Source organism: Bactrocera oleae, chromosome 3 (genome assembly GCF_042242935.1).
Source record: "Bactrocera oleae isolate idBacOlea1 chromosome 3, idBacOlea1, whole genome shotgun sequence".
In the NCBI taxonomy this organism is placed as follows: domain Eukaryota; kingdom Metazoa; phylum Arthropoda; class Insecta; order Diptera; family Tephritidae; genus Bactrocera; species Bactrocera oleae.
In genome coordinates, this window is record NC_091537.1 from 77,606,971 (window position 1) to 77,627,401 (window position 20,431).

General features: G+C 33.1%; 1 protein-coding gene across 1 annotated transcript in view; it reads left to right on the forward strand.

Annotated features, from left to right (window-relative positions):
• The window catches only part of LOC106624774 (uncharacterized), a 62,553-nt gene that overhangs the window by 27,446 nt on the left and 14,676 nt on the right, over nucleotides 1-20,431 (forward strand). The window contains exons 6-10 of the mRNA XM_036376389.2: nucleotides 3,914-4,042; nucleotides 6,539-6,673; nucleotides 9,918-10,067; nucleotides 13,896-13,985; nucleotides 14,546-14,680. Of these exons, the coding sequence (XP_036232282.2) occupies nucleotides 3,914-4,042; nucleotides 6,539-6,673; nucleotides 9,918-10,067; nucleotides 13,896-13,985; nucleotides 14,546-14,680 (639 nt within the window). The remainder of the gene's footprint in view (nucleotides 1-3,913; nucleotides 4,043-6,538; nucleotides 6,674-9,917; nucleotides 10,068-13,895; nucleotides 13,986-14,545; nucleotides 14,681-20,431) is intronic.

Genomic DNA, 20,431 nt, shown 5'->3' on the forward strand with positions numbered 1-20,431 from the left:
AAATAATATTAGACTTAACTCTTCACTTTCAATTTTTAGTTTCGACATACCATATCTCTTAAAATGATATATGCATTTATACCTAATTATTGTAGTATACATAAATGATGATGCTGTTATTTTTGAATGGTTTATTTTAATCCCACTTAAACGCGTATTTATATAATATTATTTATTGTATTTTAAATACATTTTTTTTTTTTGCATAACTATGGACGCATTTGAAAAAGATAGGGAAATGTACGTTCTTCATATATTTTCCCTTTTCATGATAAATGCATTGACCCGTTGCGTAAATGAAAAAAATATGGTAGACCAGGGTGATCTTACTATCTACTTTGTTAGATAATTTAGGTAAATGACAAAAAAAAATTGTAATTTTTTTTTTAAAAGAAAGCAAAATATTACCACTCTTTGAGTGTGTCTATTATTGTCAAATTTATGTATGTAGTCTTATATGCTAAGCCTAAAAATAAAAATTAATTTTGTATTGAACTGAAGGTTTCATTTCGATAACTTGTGATCGTTTTTATACTCTTGCAACATGTTGCTACAAAGTATAATAATTCTGTTCAACTAACGGTTGTTTGCATCAACTAAAAATAATAAAGATAGATATAGGGTTATGTCTATATAAATGATCCGGTTGAGGAGTCGAGTTTAAATTTGGATGACTGTCGGTCCATCCGTGTGTGCAAGCGATAGCTTCAGTAAAAATTATGATATATTTATGAAAGTTATTACGTATGTTTCTTGGCAAAAAAAAAAGTTCTTAAAATAGTGTAATCGGACCACTGCAACGCCCACAAAACGCCATTAATAGAAAATGTATAAAGTGCCAAAACTAAGCCGTAAATTAAGATACAGAAGTCAAGTTTAAGACAACGAATTACATTAAGGAGGGCACATGTGTGAAAATCTTTAAAAAGTGGGCATGGCCCCGCTTCCTAAACAGTTTAATGTTTATATCTTCCAAACCAATAAAGCTATATCACCCAAATTTGCACTGAACAAATTTTTTCAACCTTTCCTTCGATAATGTGAAAATAGGTGATATCGGATGATAATCCCGCCTACTTCCCATATAACCTTTTTGTTAAAAACTACTAACTAAATGAACGACAGATATTTAATTTTACACCCAAGATGGCATATGAGGGTTTAATAAGAGCCGGTGTCAAAATTTAACGATGGGCGTGACACCGCTCACTTTAAGGTAAAATCACATACCTCGGGACCTACTCGACCGACTTCCACCAAAGGTAATATTATCTTGACCTTCCTATATTACAGAGTGAAAATGAGCTAATTTGGACGAAACCCACGCCTACTTACCATATAACACAATTTTAAATTCCATCGATTCTTTAACTTTTCAGTATACAAATCAATAACAAATCAATACATCTGGTTAAAACTTTGCTGAAAATTATCAAAATCGGGCTACAACTGTTCAATCGCACAGCTACCAGATATGTTGAACCCAGGCCCCTTCACGAAATTTTAATCGAAAATGTTGGTAAATCTGTGAAATACATTATTCAAATTCGAAAAATACCTTTTATTGATTATGTTATGCTTGTATGTAAAAAAAGGAATGTACCGAAACCATACTTCCTTTAGCCCTCATATATACCTAATATAAAGATTTTCGAACTTCCGGCTGACTTTATTGCGATGTGTATGGCTTGGTCCTGATGAAACGCAATTCCTCTTCTTATGTCCAAGGTTGACCAGTTTTGGCGTTGGCTTACTTCAGACAGTCCAATTGTTGACACTAGAGATCCGTATTACTAGTTTGGTTTCAATGGAGCAGCTCAGATATTTTCCGCCAATTCCACTAACTCTAAGTAAACCATTCCGTTTGCGTCGGCTCACTGCGACAACACAACAATTTTTTAAACTTTCCACAGTTGGTCTTCTAAAGCGGGGTGCATCTTTAATATAAAAATAGCTAGAACGGAATCGGCGAAACCGAAATTGCCCACGATTAGCCGCTCAAGTAATAGGACCGTAAATACGGTTCACATATTTTTGAACCTGCCTTGCGTTTTCACTTTTATCGACAAAAACGCATATTTTCTCTTTGCTGCTGCTAAAAGCGGTCTCTTCCGCCATAAATTTAAACATTTGACTAACTAGACATTGCTACACAATCCCAAATTTCCACAACATTATTGTTATAAACGCGTTGCATTATGTAGGAAATTCTGCCCTTGAGCATTGATTTTCGCATATAAACCTCGCGAGTGAAAGTTATGGTACTTGCCCGCAATGAAAGCGACATCAACAACGACGAAATGATTTTAATTGTTTTTGAGGTTAGCATTGAATTTCACATAAACCAGAAATGCAACAACACAAAAATTCATATTACGAATCGTGAATTTATTTTGAATTTCCACATGAATTCAATTTGATGACGTAAATGCTGCAAGCACATCCGCCCCAATTCGATAGCAATTAGCTTTTATATATTGTGTCCACATCCGAAATGAATTTTTAATAGTAATTGGAAATATCTATGAATATTAAATTAAACTTCAACAGTTTCAGCTGTCATAGAATTTAAAATGCGTCTCGTGAGTATATCACAAAGTTAATTATGTTTGATAAAAAGTTATTTACCACATCTACGAAATCAAATACGAAAAAAATTTATAACAAAAAAGGAATGAATTTAACTGGCTTTTTACGTTACAATACTATATAAATTTAAAATTAACAAAATGGCAGACTAGGAGGAAATGTCAAAATGAGACAAAACTAGATTTTTCATAAAAAAAAAAAAAAAAAATTGGAAGGTTTTTGTACAGAAATGCACATAAAAATAAACAGAAAAAAGATCAGAGCGCTTGGATAGTTCTCTTCGTGTTTAAGGGGTTACATGGGTTTCACGGCAAAAATTTTTTTATTGTGTGATCTAATTCTATAACATCTCTAGAATATTTTCTTTAATTCTCAAGTTGATACCAGTTCTAGTTTTGGAGATATAGCTTTAAAAAGTTGCGCGCTTGAGGTCTGCTATACAGTTACTTAAAACTTTAAACATCAACTTTTTGTAAAAACGTCTGCCAAAAATAAAATTTTCACTTTGTTTTATTTTTTTCTCCCTTAAATACCTAGTTAATGATTTTGGTTCAAATATGTACTTTTTTTCTTTTTCTTTTGATGATCCTGTCAGAAATTCCGCTGTCAACGCTGAAGCTATTTTTTTCCGAGGGACATCTGGAAATGACGTTGTAATAACCGAGTTTTGAATATTTTCCTTTGAAAATTTCGAAAATCATTGAAAATTACACCAAATCTTTATCTTATATGTATTTTCCGGAATAATAAAATTTTATTTTATATGAAAAAAAATTATTGAAAATAGGAATCAATATAGAAATCATGTAACCGCTTAATTGATTGTCTAAATTAACTATTGCCAGCTACACTTTCCTGAAAGCTGTAACTAAAACATAAAACTTTTGAAATATTAATTTCAAATTTTAGAATATTCTTCTTAAAAGTATAGACTATGGAAATATGCAAACTATTCTTTTACTTTTCTTGGAATTTTACATAGTTGCGCCTCTCAAATATTGCGAAGTTACTCATACGCCATGTACACTGGAAAAGTTCTACAAGAAAATTAGGCAATAGCAAAATCAATTTGGTTGGTTAGTGGAATTTATAAACGTCAACGTTGTTGAAGCGAATAATCAACAATTATAATTAATAATATTAATTAAATATTCATATTTTTATAACTTCAAATAATAAACAAAATTTAAGAACAATAAGTTATTTAATATTCACATATCCAAACAAATCACAAAAGTACTTCTCTTAATAATGCTAACTGCTGACCCACTAATAATTAAAATTTACCTTTCAATACATCTATTTTCTACCCCTATATTTGCAGTCATTGCCTACAATGGCTCCTTCCTGACGATCACCAAGGTACAACGCCTCAATATGGGGGCATATTTATGCATCGCTTCAAATGGCATACCGCCAACGGTCAGCAAGCGCGTCATGCTGGTTGTGCACTGTAAGTATTTGTAAGAAATAATAGCAACATAAATGTAGGTAAAAAATTAGGTTTTGAGATTTAGTGTTACCAAAAAAAAAAACATATTAAAAAAGCGAGCGTTTATTATTGTATTTATATTGATGCTAGCAATTTGGTCTAAGCTACAATACATCCTTCACCGTTCTGTTAGGCATCATTCACTAATTTTTATAATAAGGAAGATTTATGCTTTAAGGCATTTCCAAAAGCGTTGTAGGTGAAGTCTGGCTCCATACACTAGTCGTTTAAACATTTAAATCTACCTACACTCATTACTTCTTTTCTCTTACTTGAAGTTTGATTTCATAACCGTCTCGCTTATCTATGCAGCTTAGACGCTTACTGTTAAAAACAGGTAGACCAAATTTTGATTTAAACGAACATATGCGCATATGTCATGATTTAAATTCTCATCCCTAGACATTTGATTTATCTGAGCCATTATAACGTAATTTTAAATATTTGCTGTTGTTTCTTAAGCTGAGCAGGTTTAGATCCCTACGCTTAACGAACTGGCCTAATGCGGTAGGAGGGTTATCGTTGGGTTATTATTATTATTAATTCAAATAATTTAAATATAACATAGATGTAGTATAATTTATAACAACAACAAAACTAAAATCAGCAAAACCACATTGTAGCGTGACGTGGTTATACTCATTTTCCGCTTTAATAAAATTTTCCTGGGTCAGCATCCTAACTTTTTTATACTTACCCGTTTACACCAAAATAAAAACAAATAATATAAGTAAACATTAACCATATACAGAGTCTACCAATAGGGATGACGTGATTTTGACAGCTCGTAGTGTTCATGTTGGCTTACGGATTTGTTTAAAATTTCGTCAGTGTATTTAGTTTTTGTTATAACATCATGTCACGTTTCACTTTGGAACAACGCTTGGGAATTGTCCAAGATTATTACGTAAATTCACGTTATTCGAAATCTATTCTTATTCACGAATTCACGATCATTGAAAAATTATTCACTCAAATGAGTCTTACTTCTGGGTTAGTAGCTTCGCCAACAAACAAATTTGTCATTATTGGGGTGAGTTCAATATTCGTGTTCAGGAAACGCAATTTCATCCTAAAAAATTTACCGTTTGGTGCGGATTATGGTACGATGGCTTTATCGGCCCTTATTTTTTTCGAAATTGAGCAGGAAATGCCGTTATTATCAATAGCGTCACTTTTTTCGCGAAATGATAATTACAATAGCTATTGAATGAAGAACCTGCATGGCAAAAAAATTGATGCAAGCTTACACAACACACGCGACTACAAAATGCAAAAAATCGTGCGTAAAAGTAACGAAAAAAAACGGAACTTAGACTCATATATCTACAATATAGGCAACGTTCGCCATGAAAGGGTTAATATTTCAGATTTAGTTATACGGTTAGTTACATAGCTTATAAGAAAAGCATATGTAGAGGGTGTTGTAATTCCAATGCAACCTAAGTGAACGCTTTTCATGTTTTTATGTGCGCTTGCTTATAGATTAAAATTAAAATTTTAGTTTTCGCGCGCAAAAAATAAAAGTTCACCGGCAACCCTTTTTTTATTTATTTGACGAGAAGTTTTTGCGCACAACTGAAATAGAAATAACAAGTATGTGGCAACCTGCTGTCTGCTAACGGCATGTTGTTGCAAGTTTCGTTTATGCATTTACATTTTATTGGTCTGTTAAACTTTTGCTGTAGCTTCAGGAAGGAAAGAACTAAAAGTATACTTACAAACCTAAAATACATAAAAAAAAATATATTAAATTAGAAGTTTTTAACGGAAACGAAACTCATTTAAACTCTCGTTGACTGATGTAACTTCTTCTCATATGCGAGTTTTGAAAGGTTGGATCAATGCCTAAATCTCAAGATAGGAATCGCACTTGGACGCAGCATGCTGCTGTTGTACACAGTCCTTCTTGTTTTGGCTTCACTAGCACTCCTGTAGTCAAATCTTTTATGATAGAACTCCTTGACGCCAATACAAATCTGCTAAGCCGCTTTATTTTTGTTCTCACTGGTTCACTATGATATCTGAGTTTGAGCTCCAAGTGTCTTGATCTCGCACAAGAGGGACGATCAATAAGAATTATCTTTCTTCAAACAGCTTCTAAAACGCGCATGGATGACACAGTTAGAATCCCTATAATTAAAAAAAATGCTAGCTATACTGAGGGCGAACTCATTGAACCTCTTGAGTTCCACTTTGACCCAAAGAAATGTTACGACAGCGCAAAAACTAATGGTATCCTAGCGCTGATGAAGCTTCAGCGAAGCCCAACTAAGATGCCTTTTGTTGTCTGCCTATCATCATCTGTTGCCAGTGATTCCGCATTGGACTGGCACCTCTATTGTAATTTTGAAATATTTTTATTGAAGTTGATTAAAAATATGCCTCAAAAGTTTTATTTCCTACATATTTACATATAACTAATTATATTTTTATTTTAATTTTTCCTTTTAACAGTCCCTCCAATGATTTGGATACAAAACCAGCTAGTTGGTGCTGCCACCGGTCAAAATATAGCACTTGAATGTCAGTCAGAGGCGTATCCGAAATCTATCAATTACTGGACGAAAAATGACACGATCATAGTGCCGGGTAAGTAAATTGAAAGGAATTCAAGCATAATGCAAGAATAACTACATTTTAAGGTGTTTTTAAAGTATTTAAACACCACTACTAATCAACATTCTTTTTTTGATTTTCAACTAACTTAAATTAAGTCAACAAAATGTTGGTTTTATCAAGTTAAGTGCTCTGTAAAAAAAGATTGCAGCAAATCTATAGTAGTTAACTATAGAAACTGAAAGTGCAACGGACGTTTAATTAACTTTTTGTCAGCCATTTTTTAATCACATTCAGACATATGAACAACAACACATATTTACATCCCAACAGTTAGTCGTTGCTATAAAAACGAGTATATATTCGGACAAACAGCATCCAGAGAGTAAAAGTCCACAAAAGGAAGGGAAAATCAAAGAAAAGTGACACGCACAAAAACTGAATGAGAAGTGTACGTGAAATGTGATACTTATGCACATTTCACGTACACTTCTCAAACATAGAAGAATATAGTGGTATGGAGACAGTCCTTCAGTGAGCGATGCAATTATTTAAAAGCGTCCGCTCAAATTGTAAATGCGTCAGCACGAATCGTCTGACCATTACATTGCAACCGAGATGTTTTATTTGGAAAGACCAAAAAATAAATACAACCAATAAGGTAGAGCTAACTTCGGGTGTAACCGAACATTTCATACTCTTGCAAGTTGACAGGAACAAAGCCAGGGAAATGCCTTTATGTGCTTAAGGTTTGTTACAACAACGAATATCAATATACATTTGTGTATATAGGAGTTTGGATAATTTATGGACCAAGCTCACATATTGTTGGCATTAAACTATAGTGCATATATCCAAAATCGCATCTTTGCTAAGGTATCTTACTTGCCGATATACGCGATACAAAATCAGTCGCTAGTTCGAAAATCTTTCTGTTAGGTATATAGTGGCCATAGAAATTATTGACCCGATACAACGCAGTTTTGACATACAGACATACATATTATTATCAGAAAAGGATTCTCTCGAATTTCTATAATATATTTCACAGATTGCCAAATATTTTCGATAAAATATTAGCTGTAAAAATTGGGGTCCAAATTTTCGGTATCTGAGGGCTTTACTAGTTTTAATACGATTTAGACAATTTTTGGTGATAAGGTGGCGCACCTGAAAGGCAAAGGCAAAGTTTCATCCTGATACATTCATTGTTGCTTGAATTGCATACTGCAGATTACTCAAATGGAATTTAAAATTATGTTATATAGGAAGTAGACGCCGTTGTAGTCCGATTACGTCCATTTTTGCTGTTTTCAAAATTTGTACTTTGTAACACTTTTGTTTTCACTTTTTTGCCAAGGAACACTTGTACCAGATATCTCAATTTTCACTCAAGTTAAAATTTGAACAGACAGACATCCGGATTTCAGTTCTTCTCGTCATCCTGATCATTTATCACATATATAATATATATACACATATATATATTTAACTCTATATCTGGCTCGTTTAGTTTGATGTGATACAAACAACCGTTAGTTAAACAAAACTACTATACTCTTTAGCAACATGTTGCAAGAGTTTTAAAACCACACACATATGTCTGTGTATACATAAAATTTTATATGCAACAGAGATGATAAATACAGCAAATGACAAACCCGATAGTGGTTGAATGCAAAAGATTTTTGAGGATTGAGTTAACTTCTCGTTTTCACAAAGTGACAGATATGTGGCATAGAAGGTGAAGACAAAACTAAAATGATACTACTTTAAAGTAAAGAACATAGGGCTTACTAGCCCATATAGTTGTCAACCAGGATGATACATCAAGTATTGTGATTTTCCAACTTTTCGATAAGTCGTATGATTTTTAAGGTTTAATTATAATTTTCAAGGTTTACTTATAAGGTGTATGTATATTTATACGAGTATATGCTAATTAAGAAATATATGTTTAAATACTTAAGTTCGCAGAGAGTAGGAGTAAGTATGCGCTTAAATCTACATAAATATATGTATTATGTTAAGTTTCGCAAACACTAATGCAAATATATCCTGTAACGCGTCTGTCAACTTCCGAACATATGTATGTATATACAGAAAAAAGTATCCCCTCAAGATAGAATTTCTAGCTTAATTTTAAAGGATGCCAGCGGGCTGTCAAAGTTTCCTATTTCATAAAAAAACTACTCACTTTAAAATTACCATTTGAACCAGTAAGGATACAATTTTATATCGATAATTCTTTTAGAGCATAAGTTTGTATTTCTTAAAAAATCTAGCTTAAAAGAATTTTTTTTTAATTTAAAAAATCATAAATATATTTAAGAGCCTTGAAAAAGTAAATGCAGATTAGATATACAGATCAATATACAGATATACAACAAAACTCTAACGAAAAATGAAGAACAATAGATCAATAAGTTCACTTTAACCAATAAATTAAAAATATTCGTTTTTTTTGGGTCACCCTAATGTATGGTATATGCATATGTATATTTTTTGGTGATTGTCGAGTCAAATGCAAATAAACTCGACAAAATTTCAAGAACTTAATGCATTTTTGTGGTTGAGTGACATACATGCAGGCAAATAAGTTAAAATTCAAAATGAATTAAGTGTGTACGGCACGAATACATAGAGTATGATATTTGTATGCAACAAAATTCGATATATGAAAAAAGTATAATATTCAATATTTGAAAATGTCAGCTTCGTAAAAATTACGTAAAATGACTTCGATAGCCTCTTTAGTAAATTACTTTTACCAGCATGAAACTAGATATATATATATATCATGGCACATCTGTTGTACGATAATATTGTCACAATTCTTAAATTAATTAAAATACGCTATACTTATTGTTAGGTATGGTAACTTCTAAAGTACTTTGCGTTCCCATCTTACTATGCAATACTCTAATGTAATCGCTGAGCAAATGTACATGTCAAACATACTCAGCCACGTAGATAAAACGGTAAAAACATAACTACAATGAAAATAAATGGTGTTCACATTAACTAATTTTGTCCGCAGGCGGCTACTATTTTATTTATACTCTCTAAATGATACTGCGCTCACTGCTTGACTTTATTTGTGTACCTCTGCACAGAAAGCTCAGTATGTTTTCCAGACTCAGAGTCAAGTCGTATGTAATCCTTGTCTATTTCAGTAGAAATGCAATACGTATTATTAACACATACTTACATATACATACATATACATATATAAATATATCTTAATAACACATGATATTTCAATTTTGTATTTTAGGTGAACACTTTGCTTCCGAAACCTTTGAGACTGGCTACAAAATAACGATGCGATTAACCATAAAAGATGTTGACACAGCGGACTTTGGTTCTTACCGTTGTGTGGCCAAGAATTCTCTTGGTGATACAGATGGCACAATTAAACTTTATCGTAAGTAAACAGATATTCATACACAAACATGTATAAATCAATATAGGGAATCATTCATACTTGTACACAAATAGTACATATGCACAGTAGAAGCTTGTAACAGTTTGTGAATTTGGTAGAGTAATGACTTACAAATTTCTATGCTTATGGAGATATTTTCCATTGTGTATGGTGACTGCTATGTAAGTTGAAATTAGTTTTAGAGTTTTAGTAAATTAGTAGATTTAAAAAATGGGTCAGTGCAATAATAATATTTACTTAGAAGTCAAGATATAAAAGTAAGCTTTTAGTAAAAACATTTCTTGAATCATGCTGCAACAAACTTTATAAGCAAAGAAGTTGTTGAAATTACTTGTGGATTCTTCATACAAGAAGAAAAAAAGTATAAAGTAATTTCTTTATATACCAAAGTAGAATAATTTGAAGAAATATGAATAAAAGAAAGTGTAGTACCTTAGTATTCTGCTACAAGGGAACCTGAAGACAAAATTTCAAAAATGTATCAAAAAATTGTTAAAAAGTGATCTGCTTCATACGAATTCACTTATTGTAGTTTACAATGGTAGTATACGTATTGTGTGCAAAAAATAATTACAATTTTCGTGTTATGAAAAAATTATTGATTCAATCGCCTACTTAAATGTTGTCGCCTTCAAAATTGTCCAAATTCGATATTATGCTAGCGCTACTTCCAATCGTCGAAACACTTCTCAAATAGGGTTTAGGGATAATCTCTAGCTCTCTCAGCGATGCGCGTTTGATGTCACCTATGCTTGTGAAACGACGGCCTTTTAAAGTTTTCTTTTCTTTCACATGTAGCCATGTCTGGCGAATATAGAGGCTAAGGCATGGTTATAATATTGTTTTTGAACAGGAATTCACGAAAAGGCCACAAAGTGCGAGCTTTTATCAAGCGGAAAATGACAAGCTCATAAAAACACGTCTAAACTTAGCGGCTTAAAAACAGTATATCGGAAAATATAAAATCTGAGTAATCGGTTGTGTGGGAGTTATATGTTAAAGCTATCCGAAATGGCTGATTCCGACAAATAATCTGCGTAATAGCAAAATACATCTGCGTATTAAATTTCATTTGGATATCTCAAAAATTTATGAACAAATTTTTATAATCCATAAGAGCTAAATTTCGGTTTGGAAATCGCTAGCTCGAAGCCGGTTTTAGACCCATAGTTTCAAAAACCAAATTGTTCAGAATGATTCGTAGAACTTGTTGCGCTTATGCGATTTTATAGAACAAAAATCAACCCGCCCTAATGCACACATTTTATTATTGTTTGTCTATTCTAGACTATGAGATTGTTTAATTGTACACCAATATTTGCGGGATAAATAAATGAACTTGGTAGAATCGGCCAACTAGAAAATTATATTGATTACTTCAAGCAACACACAAATATGTACAAAACTGTCAACTTGACCATTCTTCTGCTTGCCAACTTTGAAATAAATTTGTGATTTGTGAGTATTTATAAGAAAGCTTATTGCATTTAACAGGAGTCTTAGTCAAGTGACTCATAGCAAGATAGCAGTTCGAGTAATTACAAATTGTAGAATTTACTGTGTGAATGCTTCAGTTTCTAACATTTCCTTACATACACATACCAACATATATAGTTAAGGATTTTGGTGAATTTCTCATGCATTTCAACTCGCCAGTTACTTGACTGCATATTAGCTGGCTACAACCGAAAGGTATTGCATAATTAATGTGACATTAAATATAATGGAGTTGAACAGGTGTATACATATGTACACACGCACTCATAAATATACATAATAATCAAAGCATAAGCTTAGGTGTTCAAGTGTTACTTTATACTTATGTACTAGATATTATTTACCAGCAGCCATAGCCACTTAGGTCAACAGTCACGTTGCTGTGTGGCTGGCCGGCTTTTGACTGTGCAGCATATGATAATTATTAAGTTGGGTATTAGAAATTAAATGGAAAGATTTCGGTTTGCAAATAATTGAATATATTAAGTTAAATAACAACATAAATACTTACTGTTGCATAATGTTTGAAACCACGTAGGTCTAACTTATTTACTTAATTAGTAGGTAGTTACAAAGTGATTACCAAATAAGAGATTTTTGCATTCAAGATTTCTTGGGCAGTTTTAAGTTAATTAGAGAATTGAAATTTCAAAAAGCTATGGATCAAAATGTGAAATCAAAATTTTTTGAATAATTTGTGAAACTTTGTATGTAAATAATTATATTTTAATAACAATTCCTCAAATCATTAAATATAAAGTAATTTTAATTGTCTTTAAGCAGAAATACGCATTGTAGATATTAAGATTAAAATCCAATTTAAAGCCATAGCAAAAAGAAAAATTCAAAAATTTAGTTACTATTACCAACTTGGCCAACAGTTTTAAATTCAAATTTCATTATAAGTCCAAATAAAATTTAAACCAGAAAATGCCATCAAAATAAGACAATATATGTTTATAAAGTATATTAGAAGAACTATTTATGCAGCTGCAATCCTAAAATGTATATACGAAACATTTCATGGACAACCTTTCGCTCACAACCGTTTTATTTAAAGTGAACAAGAAGCGGCTCATTTGTCGAAACCGCGAATATCGGACCAATGCCAACAGACTGAACGATCGGAATCAAGTGATTGAATTAAAAGCTTTTACATTTGACGAGAAAAAAAGTTTTTAGATTGGAGTACTATAGCATATAGCTGCTATACAAACTAAATGATCTAAATCAAGTTCTTGTAAGGAATCTTTTGCATTTGTCAAGGGCATTATAGCTTCGCTGTTACCGAAGTTAAAGTTTTTTCTTGTTTTAAGCTGCATTATTCAAATTCAAATTAAAATTAAAAACTGTTTTTTTGTTATATCATCGTATGCCAAATTTTAAGTGCGTATTTAAGTCGATAAGACCGAATTCCGAGCGTTTTTCAGCAATTGATAAAAAAGAAATATATATCTGTACAACATGTTTCTGTATAGTAAAATAGTGTAGTTCACCGAGAGGTTGTTTGCAACACCTAAAACTAAGCAAGATTTATATCGAGATAAATAGATGTATATGATCAGGATAGTGAGACGAGTTGAATTCTGGCTATCTGTCTCTCCGTCCGTTTGATCAAGCTTAAGTAAAAATTAAGTTGTCTTGATGCAACTTAGTACACGGGTTGCTTGGCTCTATATTTTTGGCAAAAGTGCGATAACTCACTGCCCAAATACTTCAGCAGCATTGTTTATAAACTGTCGAAATCGGATTAAAACTTTTCAAGTCCTCCAAAACCGAATATGTGTATTTCAGTGCCGATGACTGACATTTTACTAAAAATATCGGCCAATCGATTAGTTATATTATTGCAGCCCTTTCTAGCTTGTTCTATGTTACAACCGTTCGCAAGTTCTTAGCAAAGTTAAGTAATTGCAATTGTTCAATATAATTCTTAGCTAGGTGTATTTCCCAATCGGTTAAATTTTACTGTTGTGAGGTGGAGTGCGAAACTTAAAATTTTGTTTTATGCAAATATGTTGCTATAAAATTTATTTAATACGCTGATTTATTATACTTTTACTTAGAAGTATTTTTATATTGATTTAATAAATAATATTTCTTAAAATCGAATAACAGAACATCATAAAAACAAAACAATAAAATCTTGTCATATACAATTTCCATTTAATTCTCTTACTCATTTAAATTGCAAAGCTTAACTATTTATTTTCCTCTTAAATTTACATACTAAAGTTTTGCATTTCCAACATTCTACTTCTCTTTCTCTCTACTTGCCTCTCTACCCTATTCTCATTTGTTTCATTGCAGACATTCCACAAACAACGACAGTAACCACAGTAGCACCGACGGTGGCTCTAAATACGGTGCCAGTGGTGGTTGCGAAATACAACAATAAAGGTGTGTATAAATACAATACTTGTATATCGATAAAATGTTCCCTTCATTTAAGTTAATTTCGCTGCTTCAAAACTCCTCGCACGTCCTCCTCCTCACAACAAGCCATATCCATAGATAAAATTGCATTTGTGCTATTAAATTCAACATCTGTATACTTAAACAGTTATAAAGTGAAAGTCTTTATGCTTCACTTAACATCCGTCCCCGCATTCTGCCTATCCATAACTTACCTGAGCAATCCCCTTAACAGTTTATTGCATCCATTTGCCTTATTTATTTTTCCATAGCGATGCTACTTTTGTCGCTTAAGTTTTGCTTTTTTTAGTGTTCTTGTTCTTTTTGGGGTGGTCCTTAGTGAAAAAAATGCATGAGAAGTAGTACAGCATAAATCAGGTTTAAGCAGGTGGCACTACTTACCATATATACAAGTATATGAGTATGCTTATGTTAACTTTATGACACACATCATCATTTTATTATATATGTATATCTATTTAATTTCTTTCAAAATGTCAAAATGACAAAAACAACTGTAATGGATACTGCCGTCGACAAAATAGATCAACGTCTCAGTAAAAAAGTTCACCGCACAAAATCGAATGTCGCAGAGCAGTCATCATTACTGAATAATGCTTATATTGGTGCCACATCGAGTTTATGGAATTCACACGCCACGGGGCGAGAGCATAATCAATGTGAGTACTAAAGAGAGAGAGAGAGAGAGTGTGTATATTCGATATTTTGACTTTTTAGCAAATAGCTTTATATGAATAGATATTTTTAAATACTTTTATTATTTTTTCTTGAATATTTTTCTGGCTCTTGTAAAACAACCATGAGGAACAACCATAAGGTATAAAAGCAATCGATTAATTTTCCATTAGTTCAAGGTTTTTTTCAGCATAGGCAGAATGATGATACGACGGTCGATTTTCACAAGCTTCTCTTGAGTCGAAGTTTTCCTCAACAAAATCGTTCTCTATATGCAGGAACAGTTGGTAATCACTTGGTACCAGGTTCGAACTAAAAGGAGGATGAAAAAAAGTCTCAACCGAAATGCCGAAGCTCCTGCTGAGTCGCTATTAATGCACTTCTATGCCTGGTCCTGGCCTGGCCGCCCTTATCGCCGGATCGGCTCGATTCGACCAATACCGTTTCCGCTTGATGTTATCGTATCACTTTTTATCCATAACCTGAAATTATGGATATATTTTTACTATACCAAGAGCCAATATAGATTCTCAGTGGAGTACCTTTAAAGTTCCTCAAAAGAGATCAATAGTTATTTAGACGACCTGACTGAGATAGCAGACGCAACAATCACAATGAGAGAAACAATGTTGCACAGAAAAACCAATCATATTTTTCATTATTTTAGGCATACAAGTATATTCCATTGATATATTTAGTTAAATTGTTTTTACACACGATTTGTATTCAACAAAATCGACCCAATTTCAACTATGACAATATGACAAACGATTATGCGACTTGAAGTGTCAGCACTTACTCTTGCGTATCGGGCTTTTGCTGCCTTTAATAAGCGTGTTATATTCAACGCTACACCGGCAGAGGATGTCAGCTACAACTGTGCCTGTCAATATCGATCACACCGCAAAGAGGAAGACAAAAGCACAGGAAATGCATTTGCATGCGGGCAATTGCAGGCGACGCTTAGAGAATCAGACAGTCAGACAGACCGGAAAGCAGCAAGATACGCATAAAGTTTGATAGACTTTTTCCATTACATAAAGCGAAAGTAAAGGGTGATCCATTTGAAGGCTTCCTTCTTAAAAAATAAGCACAGAAAATTCAAATTTAATGGGGAATATTTCTTATTATACGAAAGAACATAAACAGATTATTTCTTTCAAATGTTGGTCGCGGCTACGTCTCAGATGGTCCAGCAGTTGCGTCCAATTTTCGATGAGTCGTAAGTATATGGACCACACCTAACCGTTTTTGGACGAAATGGCAGCTCTTAAATCTCTTCAGGTTACTTTTTGCCCCACAATCGGAAATTTTGCTTCTTTGCTTACCCATTGAGCCAGAAATGGGCCTCATCGCTGAACAAAATTTGGCTCGAAAACGTCGGATCTTCTTGAAACTTCTCAAGAGTTCTTAGAGCGAAGCGATGTCGCTTGGGAAGGTCGAGCGGCTTCAGTTCTTGCACAAGCTGTATTTTGAACCGCTTTCAATTTCAGATCTCGACGTAAAATGCGCCAAGTCGTTCCATATGTCAGTTCGAGTTGCTGCGAATGGCGCCGAATCGACACTCAACGGTCTTTGTGTACACTCTCAGCTACGGCCGCTATATTTTCTTCACTGCGTGCTGGACGTGGTCTTTTCGGTCGAATATTATCTAATAATGAATACTGGGTCTCAAGTATGCTCAGTAGGCCGATTATGTTGACCATAAGTTGAGCGAAGCGCGTAAAACACTTTCTTTATAGAACGTGAATTTTCGTAATAAAGTTGAACAATTTGTGAACGTTGTTCAGTCGAAAGCCTTGACATGACTCACGCGTGATCTTTTAAAAAAAAAGGCTATTGAAAAGTACCTCTACATGGATCACCCGTTACAAGCTCATAGTATACCAACTTACTCCAATTGCCTTTTGTCTAAGTGGATGGGTGTGTGGCATTTTGCAAACACTTTCCTTTTTATTATTATTTCCATAAACACGGTCTATTAAGTTTGCCACGAAATTTGTAACACCCAGAAGGAAACATTGGAGACCCCATGAAGTGTATGTTGTTTTTTAGATATTGATCTTCGCTAAAGAAAACTGCTCAATTGTCGAAACCGGCGAATTCCTATTACTATATCATAAATCTTCTCGCTCAAAATCCAGTGCTTGTATGGAAAAATTTTTCAATAGCGAGATATTGTCCAAGGCAATGATACAAGCTCCGAAGAGGCTGTTCAGATCGAGTCACTATAGCATATAGCTACCATACAAACTAACCGCTCAATGTTCTTGTAAGGAGTCGTTTGTATTTGTGAAGAGTATTGTAGCTTTGGTGCAACCGAAGTTAACGTTTTTCTTGTTCTCGATTTTGGTTGCCTTCAGGCGCATATGACTGCATAGATGATGAGGAAGTCCTGGCTGTTAGCTGGCTAAACAGTTAGGTTTCAGCAGCAGCCGTCTGTTTTTGAAAGCTGGTGTACAACCACAAAAGTTGCCAATATTGTAATTTCAACATATTGCTAGGAAGGCACAAGCATTTTTTAATATATATATTTTTTTGTCAATTTCTTCGATTGCTTCTTTACTTTCTTCTTCGCATATATTTTGCTTAAGCTAGCTTTGTTTTATTTTCAGCTTTTCAATATATAATATACTTATTTATCTTATGTAGAGTATGTACAAAGCTTCACTTTGACATGTGTGATGTGAGCTCTGATACTTTTTGCCCGATCTCCAACTTTGCTTGTCTCAAATTCCTTAAATGCTTCTAATAATTTGGTTTAATCTGGCAAAGAGTTTTGTAGAATTAAGCATGATTTTGCTGAATGCATATAAGAAAATTAATTCGGCTTTTCAGAAAATGCCTACGCTGCTGAGAAGTTGCAGTGACATAAAAGATATAAATTTATTTTTAGTATAAGTGAAATAAAATTTTCATGTATCAAAACATTTTTTATTTCTATTTATAATATATATTTTTTGCAAATAAAATAATATTTTTCGAATGATTTTAAAATAAGATACCTTGATTGTAGTTGCCATAAAAGGAAATACAAACCTTGAATGCGTTAAAAAAAGTTAAAGTAAAAATTATGTGCTACTGTTTTCCAAATAAGCAAACGTACTAACTGAGACTTCAGTTCATGCTTATTGTGGTAGTACTAGACAGGTTTGGCAAGAAAAAGAGCTAGAAAATTAACGGGTTCGGCAATTAGAAAAGCAATAGTACCTCGGAAGGATAGGTTCTGCTTAGTACTAGATTAAAAATATGCAAAACCTGCGGGCGATAACAGGAGACAGCGCTCCTGAGCAGGCGATCAATTGCAACCAAACTCCACTTAAGAAACTCTACAATAGTCAGGAAGTCTGAAACTGGTATTGATGGTTTGTTCCCGACTTATACACAAACCATGGAAGCGAAAGCCGTGAAATATAACAAAAATTATTTTCATCATAGTTTCATCTTAATCGAATTATGTAGTGGTTTTCTTGTACAAATATAAAGAATATACAATATTTACATATACATATACTTTAATACCACAATAGGGTAAATAAAGTTTTGAAAACTTTTTGAGATATCTTCACAATATTTGGCAGTAATTATTATTCGGGGTAGTGACGTAATCTTCGAAAAATTATTTTAGATCGAACCACTATAGCATATATCCTATCAAAATCCAGTTCTTGTATGGAAAACTTTTTCATTTGACAAGATATCTTCACAAAATTTGGAAATTATTCAGATCGGACGATACAAACTCGAATTTAGCATATGTGTGTATTGGTTTCATATTTTTGAAATAAAAATAGTGTCTATGTTTTTGGCAATTTTTTGCTTTTTATTTTTTATACGACACTGTAGCGACATCTTTTTGTTGCATTTACGTTCAATTATACGTTTGTCGCTGTGTCCATTTTAAGATTTATAGGCATTAATATTTATAGGCAGATAACACTTCTGGTGCTGCATGCAAGCGGTTGTTAATTGTTTTCATCCATGTAACCTAACGGACAAAATTCTTGTGGAGCAGAACATGTTTGAACAATTTAATTTGTCAATAATATTGCTTTTGACAATAATATTCGGCAAATTTGTAATGATATCTTGTCAAATTAAAAAGTTTTCTTTGAAGGCAGTTGGTTTTTATCGATCAGTTTGTATGATAGGTATATGCTTTAGCAGTCTGATCTGAACAATATGTTCGGATATTGGACCATTGCTTTTAACAATAATCCATGCCAAATTTCTTGAAGATATTTCGTCACATCTCGGACATCTTCGCGTCCTACCTGTATAAAAAAATTTCCCTAGAAGGACTTGAGATGAATCGGTAAGTTTGTATGGCAGCTATATGCCATAGACAACTATCGGAGTATGCTATAGACAACTATGAGCAGTTTCTTTGGCAGAAAAGTACGTGTACAAAATTTCATATTGATATCTTGTATGGTGACTTGTATACTAACAGATTACAGACTGACGGGATATCAGATAGGGTATCCGATGTTTCCTTTCGTAGGGACTAATGTGAGCTTGGATGGATCATCGTCAACAAAGCAAGAAATTAGTCTTATGCATATAAAATATTACATATAGTTCAAATGTTTTTTTTCTTATTATTATTCGCCTGAAAGTGTGCTAAATATTGCTAATTTTACTAGTTTTTCCATAAAGTAAGATTTTTATTTAATTCTTGGAAGACTACTTACGCCTTAGTGACTGAAAACGGATTAATAAGTTATAAGGAGCGAACCAGAACATGAATTATTCCATATGATTTTAAATTTAATCTTGAGCAACTTAACTTTTGATTAATGGACGAAAAAAATCAAGAATTGACAAAATAGCGGCGTTTAAAAAAAATTTTCTTTACCCATAATTTTTATCGTTTTCTGCCTGCCAAAATTCGATTTTTAATCAAAAAACTGGTATATTATTTTATTAAGAACTATATACAGAACGTGCAGAAATATTTGATGGCGCTTGGATCATTTGTCTCTGCAGTCAATTTGAATAATGTTGTTTAAAGAAAAACGTATCTTAAGATAAACTGATGGGGCTGTTCCAACTGGCTGGGTGTAACACAAAAACTATTTGAGATAATGATTTAATAATAAAAATTTATTTTTTTAAGTTTCCCACTAGGTGTGTCAATATTCTTTCTTCAAAAGTTCAGAAAATATTTAATGAAGAACCATATAAGTAGTAGTGGATTAACGTAAATTCAAAAACATTATGTAAGAATTTTAAATATCTGAATAGCTTAGTGACCCTATTGCGTACCGTTCGTCTTGCGTACCGTTCGAACTTCATACAGGGCTGAATGCGATCGTTTTAGAGATCTTTGATATATTGAATAAATGTGTATAATATCTATGTATATGGTTAAGTAAAAAAGTTCGTTCAGTTTTTTATTGATTTTTCAAAAGATGATAACTTTGTGTACATTTGTCCGAATTAAGTCAAATATGCGACGTTTTGTTCGTAAACTTGTTACCAACGAGATACCAACTTCATTATACCTCTCTCGTAGAAGCTTGCGTCCCTATTGGCAAAAAACTCGGATAGCCAATTTTCACAGGCCTCTCTTTAGGCCAACTTCTCACCATTTAGCGCGTTCGCCATGGACAGGAAAAGATGGTAATCAATTGGTGCCAGGTCTGGACTATAAGGTGGGTGCATTAGGACCTCCCATACGAGCTCCCGGAGCTTCTGGCGCGTCAGCAAAACGTGTGTGGCCTGGCGTTGCT